Source organism: Carassius auratus, chromosome 38, assembly GCF_003368295.1.
Source record: "Carassius auratus strain Wakin chromosome 38, ASM336829v1, whole genome shotgun sequence".
NCBI classification, from domain to species: domain Eukaryota; kingdom Metazoa; phylum Chordata; class Actinopteri; order Cypriniformes; family Cyprinidae; genus Carassius; species Carassius auratus.
This window is the reverse complement of record NC_039280.1, coordinates 14,675,667-14,692,145: the sequence shown is the minus strand read 5'-3', so window position 1 is coordinate 14,692,145 and position 16,479 is coordinate 14,675,667. Positions and strand designations below refer to the sequence as shown.

The 16,479-nt window shown below is 36.8% G+C and overlaps 1 protein-coding gene across 18 annotated transcripts in view; it reads left to right on the top strand.

Moving 5' to 3' along the window:
- kcnma1a (potassium large conductance calcium-activated channel, subfamily M, alpha member 1a) overlaps positions 1 to 16,479 on the top strand; it is a 200,571-nt gene that overhangs the window by 105,271 nt on the left and 78,821 nt on the right. For all 18 annotated transcript variants that reach the window (XM_026224319.1, XM_026224322.1, XM_026224320.1 and 15 more), the window contains exons 4-5: positions 12,103 to 12,196; positions 12,321 to 12,432. In XM_026224319.1, the coding sequence (XP_026080104.1) occupies positions 12,103 to 12,196; positions 12,321 to 12,432 (206 nt within the window). The remainder of the gene's footprint in view (positions 1 to 12,102; positions 12,197 to 12,320; positions 12,433 to 16,479) is intronic.

The window sequence follows — 16,479 nt, the reverse complement described above, 5'->3', positions numbered from 1 at the left end:
TGAGCTGTTCTGAGCTGTATATTTGTTCATGGAAATCATAGAAAGTGTGTTGAATTAATGATATATGAAATAGTGGTCAACCGAAATGTGTTTGCCTATGCCAAATTCTTGGAAACCAGGGGAGCCGTACAGTGCATCTAAACTAATGGTTATCAAAATTTTTTGACTAAGGTCCTTTCCGTTCTGACACCATTTGTCTTTCATATTTCTTATTACTGCTATAATTATGACAAAGCTGTTTGTTTAGTTTTATATAAACTAACTAGAAAACAGACAGAAATGGTTGACAATTAAAAATAGAATGAGAACATGGGAATTAATTGAATTAAAGGAGTAGTTCACTTCCAGAATAAAAATTTGCTGATAATTTACTCACCCCCATGTCATCCAAGATATTCATGTCTTTAAGGTTTCTGAGGAAGGCATGCCAGGATTTTTCTCCAAATAGTGGACATGACGGCCAATGGGTTGGAAATCTAAATTGCAGTTTCAGTGCAGCTTTAAAGGGCTTTACACAATCCCAACCGAGGAATGAGGTTCTTATCTAGCGAAATGATCTGCTATTTTCTAAAAATAAAAACATTAATAAATTATATACTTTTTTAACCACAAAGTCTTGCACTAGCCCTGCAATGCGCATCCACAACTTCAAACATCATACAATGTAATCGTGCTGGAAAAGTCACTTGTGGTTAGTTCTTTATCCATGTGCTTTGTTCCAAGGTAGGGTAGGGACAAAACCTTCATTTATTTTCGACTGAAGAAAGAAAGACTGGAACATCCTGGGAGGCATGGAGGCAAGTAAATTATCAGAAAATTTTCAGTCTAAAATTTTAATTCATTTCGACTCCTTTAATAATATATTTGTATATTTTTAAATCATCCTGTGGCCCCTAGTTTAGGACCACTGCTCTATATTGTTTGGGTGAATCGGTGGCTCTTCTGCAAACAGACTGACACCTTAGTCTAAGCTGACCTGTCACATCTATTGTCTGAGGTCTCAGTCTGGGGATTTTTGCAGACAAGCCATGTCCTGAATTCACTAGCATTGCAGTGTGGGTGGATTTCAGATAACAGAGCTTAAACGAGTGATCTGGATCTGTTTTTGGACTGGACTTGTTGTCAGATTGGACATTGCTCTAAGCATTTCTTTAGGGAGACTGAACAGTGCTAGATGTGAAAGATAGCCATATAAACACTTTAGTTCACTGTACTTAAAATCAGACAGTGCTGTGACACCATAACTCATGAGTGGCCAGCTGAATGATAGAAGTACTTACCTGGAAGGATGTTTTTCTGATGTAGATCATGGGTTATCAGGCTTTTTTAGGACCTCTAGGTGGATATAGATATGGAGCATGAAAGGCTTGTTGCTGATTTTTGAGGTATAGTGTCACATAATAATACATTTACATACCTCAGATCCATTAAAATATACCCCGTACCGTTCAAAGGTTTGTGACTGGTAAAATCTATCATGCTTCTATGATTACCATACAATCTTGTTGTATTACAATATTACAATATTAATGATATAAAAAAATAAGTTTTAATATATTTTAAAATGTAACAATTCCTGTGATGGCAAAACTGAACATATATAACAGTATAAATGTAATAATTTTCTTTATCAACTTTTTCATCGAATTTTAGGAATGAAGACTAGAGCTATGCGATTAATTGAAATCGCATCGCAATCGCGATTTGAGACATTGCGGTTTGCTAATCACAAAGCCTGCAATTTGGACGTGATATTACTGTTCACAACTGCGTACCCAACTGCATAAACGGCCACCATTTAAAAAAAAAAATGCGTGATTATGGCTTCTACAGGGTCAGATCAATAGTTAATCAAATTAATACTAAAGAAAAAGGTATGTAATATGAGATTACTCAGGCTTCAAAATGACACACCAAACAAAAAAGGTAACTTTAATTTGCGAAAGCTGTCTCACAACATAAATCAAGAACTCCCTTATCGGTCCTGCTTTCAGTAGGCCTACTGGAGAATAAAAGATAGATTCTTAGATGGTTTTATGAGTAAATGAACGTTACTTTGCACATTTTATCTCTCCAACCTATTCTAATTTGAAAGAAGTTTATAATACATGTTCGCTATTCCCAATTCAGAAGATCGCACACACAGCCTGCATCTCTGACACAGTGTCTACACCGGACGTGACTATCTACACAGAATGCGACAAAGCGACCGTTGAAAATCATGAAAGTGAAAGTGACGTGACATACAGCCAAGTATGGTGACCCTTACTCTGAATTTTTGCTCTGCATTTAACCCATCCAGAGTGCACACAGGTGTGTTCATTTGAAATGTGTGTCAATACGTCATAAATAGAATGCAGCAGCAGGTTACTGTTGGCGTTGTGCTGCATCCAGTGTAGACAGTATCAATGATTGTGAGTTCTTTATCTGCTCACATCCGGTGTAGACACGGTGTGAATGCTTCTCATAATTTCTCCTCTCTGCTGCATCTCATGGAGGAGCTGTTTACACTTGCCGCACACACGCAGCCTGTCTTTTAATGCTTGGTTATAGGCTAGTCACGCCTGCATATTGGCTCCGCACTGCACATCTCCACGAGCGCATCTGGCAATATGGATGAGGCTTGATGCACACGTACAAACAAGTGTAAATTCAGTGCTTTGATAATTCCCCTTGAATATAATGAAACATTCAGCACATTTTCCACTTATTCTTAAAATCCCAAATACTTAAATATTAATAAATCAGCCTATGTAATACTTTAATAATTGACTAAAGAAATAGTTTTTTATTTACACAAAATAATTTTTTACACAAAGTAAATTCTGTAAAAGTAGTAATACTATTATAAAATTCCCTGCTAAAAAAACAAACAATATAACCCCTCCCAAAACACATTATAAAATTGTGTGGATTTAAGGCTATAATGGGAATTATATTGGCTTTAATGTTAACTATAAGGTGTCTACTGGTATTTAATGGATTCTATTGGTGGGATGTAATCTGGCAGGTGGGAAACAATAGAACAATCTCTAAATCTTTATCCTGTAAACTTTATCTCTGGTTGATTTTAAAGGGATTTTTGAGATGGGGATAGGGGGATAAATGAAAACTTGTATTTGTAAAACTGTATAACTGCCTTCAGTGCATCACGAAAAATATTTTTTTTGACAAATGTCCATACAATGAAATTCTTGTCCACACAATGAAAGTCCAGTGTTGACCCTGCTATTGCTGTCCTCACCAGAGAGAGATGTGTGTTCTCAGCCTCGCGAGCTTCTCATATGACCTGCCCTTCCCGCGTGACTCCAGCGTTAATGGTCTCGATAATGGATCATCCGCTTACGACTCATTTACGCTGCTAATTATCACAACTGTTCAAGAATGTCTGGAACAAACCACATGTCTTTCTGTTGATTTGGCTTCTCACACATGTAAACCAGGAACAGCTGCACAATGAATGCATCTCTCAAATAGACAACGTAATCGTCCGTTGAAAAAGCCATCAGTAGACATCTAAAGTGGGACATTTTGAGTGATTCTGAGCTGATGTTTACTCCCTAAGGTAACTCAAAATTTGATGAAGGGTGAAAGCAGCAATTGCAGACAGAGGAGTGGGGGGGGGGGGTCTTTTCTCATCGCCTCGGTGAGCATGTCTGGCTTTTAGGGGGCCACTTCACTCAACACTGTGGATGCACAGCTCACTCTAGTGGCCACCCTCCCCTGAGTTTCTCTGGATAATCCTCCTTTTGTGTAAGGAGTCACTTTTCAGGACCCTTTCTTTTGCGTCAAACTGATCCGCAGTTGAGGAGTGAAAAGCCTCTTCATTCGAGACGGAGTGTTTTGTTGCATGACTGTGTTGTAAGAAGACCATTGTAATGAACCTACTGTATAACACAATGTCTGTGCCTGTTGCCCTTGCATTATAAATAGAGTTTGGTACGACAAACTTCACTTTTATTTTTGCTCGTTCACCCTTTTTTTTTTTTTTTTTTTTTGGGAAAACTTTAGATGAAAAACCAGCTTTCTTACACTGCATAGACAGCAGCATAACTACATGGTAGTGCAAGGCCCAGAAAGGTAGTAAGAACATTGTTAAAATCCACGTCCATGTGACATCAGTGGTTCATTTGTAATGTTATGAATCTACAAGAATACTTTTTTTGTGCATAAAGAGAACAAATATAGTGATTTTATTCAACAATTTCAGTCTTCGACACGACGCATACATGTAGGCTGCTGACACAGGAGCTGGCATTCTGCACGGCACCTTGTTTACAAGCAGAGGAAGACACACACTGTACATAAAACAGTCCCCATAAACATGTCTGAAGATTTTGATAACTTTCAATTTTTTGCGGACGGCCGAAGTATACTTCGGCCTTTACTTTATTTGAACCAGAATATACAGACATTGAACCAAGATTGATGGATGTTCTACGTCAAAACGCCAGCTCCTGCGTCAGCAGCCCCACGCTCTTGTGTCGCTATACTCTCGTGAATGTGTGACGAAGACGGAAGAGAACACAGTCATTACTTATTTATATTTTTGCACACAAAAAGTAATCCTGTAAAAATACGAATGAGCCACTGATGTCACATGGACTATTTTAACAATGTCCTTACTACCTTTCTTGAATGTGTCAGTCTATGAATGCTGAATGCTGTCTATGAAGGGTCAAAGAACTCTCGGATTTGATCAAAACTATCTTAATTTGTGTTCTGAAGATGAACAAAGGTCTTAGGTTTGATACCATCATGAAGGTGAGTTTTGCAAGGGCATGTATCATTCTTGCTCTAGTTCAGTACATTTACATAAAGAGCAATTAAAAATACACCATATATTAATGCTGTGTTATAGTTTTGTTAAAAACTTCTTAACGTTGTAGTTTCATTGTCATATTTTTAATGGGAACAGTCTGTACTTTTCCCCCTAGACCATAGAGTCTTTTTTTAGGGCTGAACAATGAAGCAAGAAATATGTAGGGCAACAACAGGGGAAGCTCTCCTTCAAGGGATGCCTTCTTTTTGTGTCCCACTTATGACATTTTGGGTGATCAGCGCTCTAGCAGTTATATATTGCAATGCCAGAGCCTAATAGTACTGATGCTCAATCCCAGCACTGATAAAGGTGCAAAGAGACATGGTTTAATGAATTATGAATGCAGTGAGGGACGAAAGATGACTTTCTTTTGAAGCTGGTTAGATGAATAGATCCTTCTGCATACAGCTTTTAGGCTGAGCTGTATTAACCTGGAAAGGCTTTAGTACACTATGCTGTGAAAGGGCAGGGAAATACATAGCCCGTTCACTGAGAAGCCACAGAAATAAACATCTTGGCACTGCATTGCAGGGATGAATAATCCACCCTGTTTAATTCTAGTGCACCGTCCCTACGCTTTGAAAATCTCCCACACACCAGCAGCCTGTTCTTTAGAGAGAGAGGAGGAGGAGAGAGAGAGAGACATTGGCAGGTCATGTTCTCCAAGACTGATGCATGCCTGTGTCTGATATTCAGTGTCAGGATTCAATGCAATATACACCTCTAATAATGCATCGTAGCAGCTGATGAAATATTGACACATTTTAATATCAAGCTTTACCTGTGATGGCTTAGTTTGATATCTTTTAAGATTTATCAACTTAAGATCTCTCAGATTTCTGAAAAGTGGGTTAAATGTAAAATATTCACACTCTAACTCTGATTCTGTGGCATTATAATATTAAAGGGGGGGTGAAATGCTCGTTTTCACTCAATATCCTGTTAATCTTGAGTTCCTATAGAGTAGTACTGCATCCTTCATAACTCCAAAAAGTCTTTATTGTTATTATATTTATAAGAGAAAGATAGTCTGTACCGATTTTTCCCGGAAAAACACGAGCGCCTAGAGGCGTGATGTGTGGGCGGAGCTAAAGAATCACGAGCCCCAGTAGGCTTTTGAGTTGAGAGCGTTTGGAAGCTGACACAGATCCAGAGGCTGAAATTTAACAAGAGCAGCATCAGCAAAGGCGTCTCTATGTGGTATGTACTGAAACTGTATATATTTGCTTAGCGGTTTTGGAAAATGACTAAGTTCCACTTTATGTCGTCTTTTTTTTTTTTTTTTTTTTTTAAAGCTGTACATGTGGAAAGTGCAGTTTGATGACAACATCGCATTTTGTTTACTTGATGTGCTTACGCGCTGATAGCTAAGTTAACAACACAGAGATATTTGAAGCAGTTTTACTCACCGCATGTGGTTCCAACACACAATCGTGACCCTTTTCCGTTGGGACTGCATTATCCTTAACCCTTTCGAGTCGATTAACGCATATATGCGTTTTGAGTCATTTTCACCTGATAACCCCGAAAAGAACTTAAATTACACTCTCAGTTTTAATCGTACAGATAAGAGCAATACATCAATCGAATCTGTAAAGGGTCTAGTTTTTTTTGGATACAGACATAATAACAAAAAACCTTTGTGCACTTATAAAATAAAGATAACAAACAAGGTGCGCTGTCTACAGTCTTTGTCTCCGCTGATCGTCATGTACAAACATGTCATTAAAATGAACTGTAACTCCGTGAATACTCAACGAAGAGACATGAGAGAGATATCTATAGAAAGCCTGGAATGTCTACTTTTAAACTAAACAAGTGCTGCCGAAAACAAATATTCTGAGATAAAGTAATCCATATGAAAACAACGCAATGTCTGTTTTTCATATCTCCGCTCATTATATCTAATGTGACCACGCCCCCGCGCTTAACGCGCTATTCAGATTCAAACTGAAGCGCGCGGCTTGAATACGCCCACACAGAAGAAAAAGCAGCCAGACTATTCTTCAAGTTTTTATTTTATTTTACTGTTTGCTTCGCGATGAGAGGAATAAGACATAATTCACCCCAAAAAGATGTGATGTGGTTGATGATTTGAGAAATGGATTTCCTCAGAAAAAAGAATGAAGCACTTTATTCAGCAGAGATCATAAACATGAGTAAGTCTCTTTTTATTTATTTGTACTAGTTTTCACATAACGTGTAAACATTTTACTAGTTAGACTTTTTCCAAATACTTTTTCCAAACTATAATTCCTGACTAAATGTATAATCAAGTGAAACATTATGAAGTTTCAATAACAATATACAATACTATACCATTCAAAAGCTTGATGTATATAATATAAATGTGACAAATAGAGATAACTCTAACAAATGTAAAAACAATGCAGTTCTTTCGATTTATTCCCCCTAAAAAAACCTGAAAATATTATCAGCTCTTTTCAACATTAATAATAATAATAATAATAATAATAATAATAATGATGATGATAATAAATGGGGTTTATTTGGTAGAAAATAAGATTGTTAAAACGATTTCTGAAGGATTGTGTGACTAGAGAAAGGATGCCAAAAAATTTGAAAGTCAGCTTTGATTGTTCCTAATAAACTGTTTAACTGCTCCCCCAAGTGGATATTCAATTATGTTGTGGGATAATTAAATATATTCTTAATAAACTACAAACATAAAATTATATACTTTTATTTTGTTCTCACATTCTTTCTTGTAACTCCTCCCTCAGAGTGGCACAGTTGAATGAGAGGCTCATTATGCAGCTCATTATGCAGGCCTTTGTCTTCTCAGGTGTAAATCACAATGATATTCATGATAGTTGACGCCTACTCGCATATGACTTTTACCAACAAAAAGTGTTTTAGAAAATTTAAATCAATATATTGTTTTCTGTGAGTGAGTAAACAAGATGATTTTCACATCATTCAGAAAGAAAAATTCTAGGCTACAAGCTCCAGTTCTCAACTTTTCCGGCAACCAATTTTATGTATGTGTTTTATTGCCTTATTCAAGTGATTTAACATTTTTAGTTTTTCACTAACCATGCATAACATTTTTTTTCTCAAAAATACAATCATGTACATGCATGCATTTCACATATTATTATAGCCCAGTTTGTGCTGATTACAGTGATATTAGACTTTACCCATTTAGATATTTATAAGAAACTGAAAAAAACACAAATGTCAGGGCATGACAAAACTTCTCAAGGCATAAATAAACGATGTGCAATCCGAAATGCAGGGAACAAACAAAAACACTTGCACAACTCCGTTGATGCTCTGTAAAAATAAACTCCATCCACTGGTCCCTTAATGCTGTTTCTCTTTTGGTAATCTGTGCAGGGTTTTCTTGCCCTGGCAACCAAAAACACACTTCTGTGACATTTTGCGACGCTCTCGCTCTGATCAGGCTGTGCTCAGCCTCTCTCAGTGCTCTGCTATACTGGAGCGCGCACTTAGGACCCATATAAGGAAATTCCGCTCCATCTAACGTCACACAGAGCCATACTCGAAAAAAACTTTCCGAAACTTGTGACAAACCGGAAGAGGTTTTTTTGGAACAAAAATACTCCTTCAAACGTACAACTTAATTTTTTTAACTTTGTCCATGTTTAGCATGGGAATCCAACTCTTTAACAGTGTAAAAAACTCAGTATGCATGAAATAGCATTTCACCCCCCCTTTAAGGAAACTTGTGCTTGGATTTGGATAGTACATATTCAATTATATTTTGGTTGATATTTTATATAATTAATTGAGCTATTTAACATTTACGTATATGTATACCCGTAAATGTTTCTTTTTAAAAACATACCATTTGAAATGCAAGATAAATACAATAATTTATAATACTGTATTTTTCAGACTATAAGTCGCACCTGAGTGTAAGTCGCATCAGTCCAAAAATACATCATGATGAGGAAAAAAACATTTATAAGTCGCACTGGACTATAAGTCGCATTTATTTAGAACCAAGATCCAAGAGAAAACATTACCATCTACAGCCGCTAGAGGGCGCTCTCTGTTTTTAGTGTAGACTACAGGAGCACTGAGCAGCATAGAGCGCCCTCTCGCGGCTGAAGACGGTAATGTTTTCTCTTGGTTCATTTCTCTTGGTTCATGTCAAATTAATTTCGATAAATAAGTTGCAGGACCAGCCAAACCATGAAAAAAGTGTGACTTATAGTCCGGAAAATACGGTACAGTTATTTTTAATAATTGTTTGAGCTGTATTTCTCTGTTCTGCCATTAAGTAGAAAATCACTGAAAGATTTTTCAAGCATTTTTATAATGAATATACATTTTGCTAGATATGCCAATCTCTATAAAGTATTTAAGACACACAGACACAAGTTAAAACATCTTTTAATTTGAAATGGAAAAACCACTCTCTGTCTCTGCTGAGGAGGCCACATTGTCAGCGTCATATATTAACATAGGGATGGAGGTTTGCCCAGCTCTGATTCTGCAGCTGTTTGCAGTAATAGGGTCTTATCACTGAGAGAAGCTTTGATGGGGTCTGTGTTTTCCAGAGGGAATCACACTGAGTTCTTGCAGAAGGAAGGAAAGCAGTTTGAAAAGCTCAGTCCAGCATGACCTCTTCTGAGGGGCCTTAATCAATAAACAGATAAGAGATGCCATTTCAATTCACTTGCCTCTTTATCTTGCCATTCTTTTTTATGTGAATTGAGTTGTGTATGTGGGAGGCTGGCTTTGCAGTGCCGTTTGCTTCATGTGTGTATTTGTATTTAATAGAACCGGATGGAAATTCTCAAAAATATTCAGCTTGCTTCTTTGAAGATAAGCTATTCCTCTGTGCATTTCTCCAGCTTGAACAGAGGATTGTTTGAACACTCTGCCATGACTATCACTGCAAATATCAACCTCAGCTCCTAAACAATTTTAGTCTCTCGTCATCCCTGCTTAGAGATTTCACTTCCTCCTGTTTCATTAAGAGGAAGAAAACACAGGGGCATTGCTTTGTGTGTTTTCTTCTTTTAGAAGCACATGCAGAGAGCACCTCAGGGAGGAATTAAAACAGCAAGGCTATTTTTAGACCTCTGATAGAGGTTTTAGCTGTCCAGTGCCTTTGCAGGTGCTAAATCACTCTTATTTTAGAAATGGTGCCTTGGCCTAAATCAGTCACTGTTGTATTAACCTAGACCTGTTGTGTGCCGCCCCATCACCCTCCAGGCTCCAGTAGCTGTTCCTGACTCAGACGCTCACCCATTCAGATGATCACCCTTTTTGCTTTAGCCATTTTCTGTTTAAGGCAATACATCAAGGTGAATAGAGTAAAAAACAACAACAACTGATTGTCACAATTAACTAGCACAGAAAATACCATCAACAGCCAGATAAAATATAAAAAAAATAAAAAAATAACAATTTTAAGAGTAAAATGTTGTATAAAATTAGACCATTGATATTCAGAATATAGAAAAAAAAAACAATTTTAATTTTGGGGGTAATTGGATATTTCTGGCTCAGTGCATTAGAAAAAACTCAACTGAAAAAAAAAAATATTCCATTATTTTGTAAAGAAAAAAAAAAAGAAATTAGTTATGAAAAGCCAAATAGCGCCACATCTTATTTTGACAAGTGCATGAAAAATGTATATATATATATATATATATATATATATATATAATATTTTCTATATATATTTTTTGTAATGCCTTACAGCGAGCTCTAGTGCACTGATTCAAAATGTTGATTGTTTATTACATAAGCACATGGGACAACCATCCCAGGGCGGTCTTCGGGATATGCATTCATTTCTGTTCCCTGTATGAATGAGTGCCACAGTGGCACTTCTTTGTAAAAGATGATGAAGAAGAAACATAGCGGGCCTGAAATAGCCCAGTGCGTGCGTGCCTCAGGGCGACATAGATCTGTGTGCACTGACATTGCTGTACGTCCTCCACAGGCGCTTGGTTAGGAGCTGAGGCCACCTAGTGTAAGTTAAAAGCTCAGTGGCACCTGAGCGCTGTTTACACCATTATTAGTTGGCATAGCATGTTCTCAGCTGACCTAAGAGCAGCTCACAACTTTATAAGGGCCTTGGAAAGTGTCGTCTTAAGGCCCAGGCTGTCAAGGATCTTGCTGGAGAATGACATTGAGGCCTTAATGTAGCTTAAGGAGGAAGCTGTTAAAGACTTCTTTGCAGGGATACTTTCTGCATGGATGCCACATGTCAGGAGATCTCTTGTAATTGCTGAGTGTGAAGTGACATTGAGCTCAAGGATCAGACGCTTTGTGTTTCACAGTGTACACGTTTTGACAGTCGTGCATTTTGAGACATGGCTAATTGTAACATGATAGAAAGCTCTTCCTGACCATGAAGGCCTAGTTAAGCTTGCATTATGGGCTTCTTTTGATTTTTTTCAAAAAAATTTCCGGCATAAATTTCCGTGTTATTTATGCCTGGTGAATTCAAGGGCTGATCTCTAAATAACTTCCTACATGAGATCAATGATAATGTCAGTGAAAGGGCAGCACCACATTAGCCTCAGCTCAGAGGCTTCTGGCTTGTTATGAAATTATGCCTTTTAATTAATTGAATCATTCAACAGTTGATTTAACTATCCTAAATGTATTGAATTATTCAGCAATGGTTTTATGTATTTTAAGATTTTTACTAATGGATAAAGGCACCAGGAGCTTTTAGACTGTCCTGAATCTTGCAGAGAAAGAAATATTAGAGCTGTTGTTTTCTCATGAAAAAGATCATTATAATACACATTACATTAATTTGTGTATTCTTGTGAACAATTGTAACAGTTTTGCTTTTAGTATGTAATGATTCAAAACATGTTATTTATATTATATTTCATTGCCTTCTTCCATAGTAGAGTACAGAACAGAAGTATATAGACAAAACAAAAAGTACAAAAAAACAAACTATGTAAATCAGTTATTTTATGTGAGGTTTGAATATAATTATAATGCAAACACATATTGTATTTTACAAGTGAACTTTTATGTAGGCTACTTAAGATGTTAGTATATTTAAATATATAACCTGGAAAGTATTGCAGTTTTACAAGGGTGGGTTTTATATTTTATATATGCATATTTATATGATGGGTTATAGGGTGTATCCCCCCCCAGCCCCCAAAAAAAGAAAATAAATATTTTGTATGCGGAAAATGAATTGTGTTTTCTGACCATTAAGATGTTCATTGTGACTATTTCCAGGCCAAACAAATGACATTTGTTTTCAATTAAATTCGCATTCATTTCTTTTTCTTTCTCCATAGTCCTATAGAATCCTGTCAGAATTTCTACAAAGACTTCACGTTACAAATTGACATGGCATTCAACGTGTTCTTCTTACTCTACTTTGGTCTGCGCGTAAGTACATATATTAAACTTTCATATTCAACATCTTTTTACCACGTTCTATGCACTCAGTATTATGTTTGTGCCTGAAAACCTTTAATGTTTTACTAGAAATTGTCCATTCTTCTTCTTCCAGTTCATAGCAGCCAATGATAAGCTGTGGTTCTGGTTGGAGGTGAACTCAGTGGTGGACTTCTTCACAGTGCCGCCTGTGTTTGTGTCAGTGTATCTGAACAGGAGCTGGCTGGGTAAGTCTCCGAACAATCTCCTCTCTCCCTTTTCCTCCTGATCCTCCTGTCAGTCCCTGCACCCCAGGGCAGCGTTCACAGGAGCAGCTCAAACCACAGCTAGATGAGATAAAGGCCAAACTGATGATGAGACAAGGGCAACTGTTGAAACAGGAGATTTTATAATTATTAAGCCAAGCTGCCATGGTTTGTTGTCACTGTCTGTCGCTGGAAACCCAAGAATAGCTATGAAATGTCATTGCTTAAGAACTAGAAAAAAAGCGAAGATGACAGAAAAGCTGGGAAGGATGGCAGGAACGTGAGATGATTTAGGCTTTAATTGTTAAACAGGCCTATTCACTCCAAGTCATTCGTTTTTCATTATAGTTATGAACTTCTCTATTCTCATATAATTTAATAAAAGGTTATTAAAACTTCATCGTTATAGCTAATTTCCTTGGTTTAAAAAAGAAGCCTTTACTTGTCACACACTTTGGGTTCTGGATGCTGGTGTTCACTGGGTTTCTTAACTTGCAATAGACACACTGATAAACACAGACAAGCCTGGAGCAACTTTTGATGTGTGGCTTATCTAAACTGGTCTGGTTTGGGAAAGGGAAAGTGTATGTTCCTGTATAAGGCTCACTTCTGAGAAGCCAGTGGGGTGTGTAAGCCCTCTCAGTCTGATGGTAATGATTTCCCATCACAATGTGTTTTGTCAAAGCTGGGGTGAGCGACAGGTGAGACACGACTGTGGTTTAAAGCAACTGGTGTGTGTGTGTGTGTGTGTGTGTGTCCTGTAGCCAAAGGAAAGCAGGTCTGCTTTAGCCTACAGTGTGTACATTAAACACAATTGTTCATAACCGTTACACCACCTGTGTCGTTAGTGCTTTCCAAAACAACTGTAAAAAAGAACGCCATCCTTTCTTAAATGCATCAAAAACCACAAGTTAATAATTTATAACTTCACTGTCATCTTATGCTGTGCTGTTTGAATAATGCATTAGAAAAACAGTTCATCAAAAAATGTGTAATTTTAATGGTCTTCCTCCCTATCAAGCCAGTAAATGAAAATCAAATAAAAGCTGCTATCAACATCCGCCTAATAACAGCTGTTAGGCTTAGCGGCATATGTAAACAATCAGTCTCTTGCCCGTGCTGTACAAATGCTGAGAAAGTGTCAACACTAAGGTCGTTGCGAGCTTCAAACCTTTAGGAGTATAATGGCTTGGAGACAGACCAATTTTGTAATCAGAGTGTTTTCCTTCATTTTACAGATGTCCACAATTTCAGACACTGTCGTCTACTGAGTGTTGACTCACCTTGGAGAAAAATCATGATTAAAACATTACAGGATGTAGAACTTTAGTCCGAAGAAATGAGACTTTAAGTCTTGAGATTAGTCTAGCTGATGAAGCGTCAAATGTAATGATGAAAATAACTGAGATTTGGATAAGATGTAAGTCTTAATTATGCTTAGCTTTAAAGGCACTACATGTATTTACTAGTATAATAACAACAAATTATGCATAATTGCATGCAAGTTAACCCTAAATTAAACCCTAATCCTAACCATATACAGTAGTTAGTACATGTAGTTAATTAGTATTTTCTTAGTACTTAAATGTATAATTACACTGCAACAAGGACACTGTAAAATAAAGTGTAATAATGCTTGCATTCTGTAGTGTTGCATTGAATTTTTGCATTAAAAGTTGCAGTAAACGCATATAAAATTTTACAAAAGATATATATTTTAAAGAAATGCTTTTGACTGAAATCTGGAATATTTTGAAAATTCAGCTTTTCCACCACATGAATAAATGATCTTTTAAATTATATTAACCACATTGATCTAAGTTATTTTTAAATTGTACTTATATTAAACAATATTACAATACTATAATTTTACTGTATTTTGATTTAAAAAATGCAGGCTTATCCATTTTAAAATTGTTTTAATGGTAATGTACTTGAAATTTGTGACTAATCAAATGTGATGTTAATGGGACTCTTTGTATAGACTGGCTGAACTGGAAATATAGAGACTGGAAATGGTCTTTGCACTGAAAAAAAAAGAATAAATAAATTGATAAAATTAAACATTTAGACAACTATCTTTTACTGCTACAGCTCTGTATGATTTACCTGTTATTGTTGAGTAAAATCTACTTTAACTGAATGTAACTTTTTTTTTCACATAGAATAAACATTTTTGATTTGTAGAACATGCTTTGATAGAACATAACTTAATTTGTAGAAGTGCTTTTAATATAATACTATCCAAACTTAAAAAACTAGAGCTTCTGTTAAACTCTGCTATAGTGTTCAAAGCACACTACTCTACCTAGTGCAATATGACACTTATAAATTTACTTATAACTTTGAAATACTGAAATAGTTTGAAGTATTGATATGAAACCGTATAGGTTTCACTGAATGAATGTGTACCTGGTACTTTTGGGGACATGGTATGGGACTGTCGTGCAGAATAAAAGCCTCTCAAAGACCAAAGAGGACTCTCCCAGCACAGAGGGACAGATTCTCAGACATGATGAAAGATTTGGAAACAGCCGACATATGAAATCTAGAGCAACATCAATTCAGCAAACTCTGAATGAAGGGGTTACAATGATCATATGTTATATAATAAAGATGTACAGCACATCAGCACATGATGTACATATTCATCTCAGAGAAAAGAGCTTTTAGAGAACAAACAGTTAAATAAACATTGAAGAATTGTCAGACCCTCAGTCCCCAGACTAAAGATAACTGTCCTGCAGTACAGGACAATAGAAAAAAGAAAGAACTTTATTTCATAGTTTTCATTAAATGTAAAACATTTGGTACATTGAGACGCCTGCTTCTAAATTGATTGTTTAAACCCTGGTGTAGATGTATAGCATGTAGCCAAGTGAACTATTGTTTTCTGTTCTCCCAGGTCCCACCCTGTTAAGAAAAACAGGATGGGTCATAATTTAATCTGCTTCTTTAGGGACTGTCATGACCATGGCACATGAGTAAATACACATGAGTGTATCATTTTCTTTTCTGAAAATTGGAGCTTGATGAAAGTGGAGGAGAACGTGCTGTTAAATTAAAGGGTATGTAGGAACCCTCTGCTGGGAAACAGACATTAATCTTCTAGAAGTGGTTCAGAACTGTCTTTTCAAACACAAGGGTTATATATGGATTAGCATGAGGCTGTTTATAATACACTGGCTTCCTTCATCCTTGCAATCAATTTAACAACAGGTACTTGACTCTGAAATGCAGATGTTTAGTGAGCTAAAGTCCCCATCAGTCTGTGAAGAGAAGGCAGTAATCGCAGTTGTCTTATGTGAGGAGATCTGGTGCATATTAATGGAGGGGACGTGTACAGAGGGAGATTCCTAGCTTCACTCTGGATCTTTTATATGCGGGTCCGTCACTTTTGCTAATAGTTATAAGAGTTATGCTACTAGATGAGTATTTGCATATGCATATGCGTTTATTACATATTTGTGTCTAGTGGTAACATTGTCAGTGTTTTGGGGTTGTTTTTAATAAATCAGTGCTACAAATGTACAGCAGTGGATGCATCACAAGTTATTCATTTACTGATGAGGTTTTTTTAGTGGGTGATTCTTAAGCCATCAGTGGTCCCAGTCCATCCCTGACCTGTGGATATTACATCCCACTGCCATCTGGTGGTTTGAAGCAGTATTGTGCCACATAACTGGATGGTCTGAATCAGAGGCTTCTCAGTCACATGACCAGAGGAAGATAAATCAATGAAGGAAACTAATTTTGTGCTTTAAGCCTCTTTCATATATAGAACCCTCTCTCACGTGGCAAGCTTCAGCACATGCACACGCAGATGCATTCTGGGAGAAATGAGTGGCGAGTAATCCCGGCAACCCTTTATCCCTCTTTACACATGTTCAGTATTCCCTGATTGAGGAAAAGAACCAGTGGTTTGTGACTGTAACACACGTGACTTGCTGTTGGTCTGTGAGCCTGCAGATGTGAATGAAATAGTCTGAATGAGCATCTGTCCATTCTACACATGTCCATTAAGCCTGC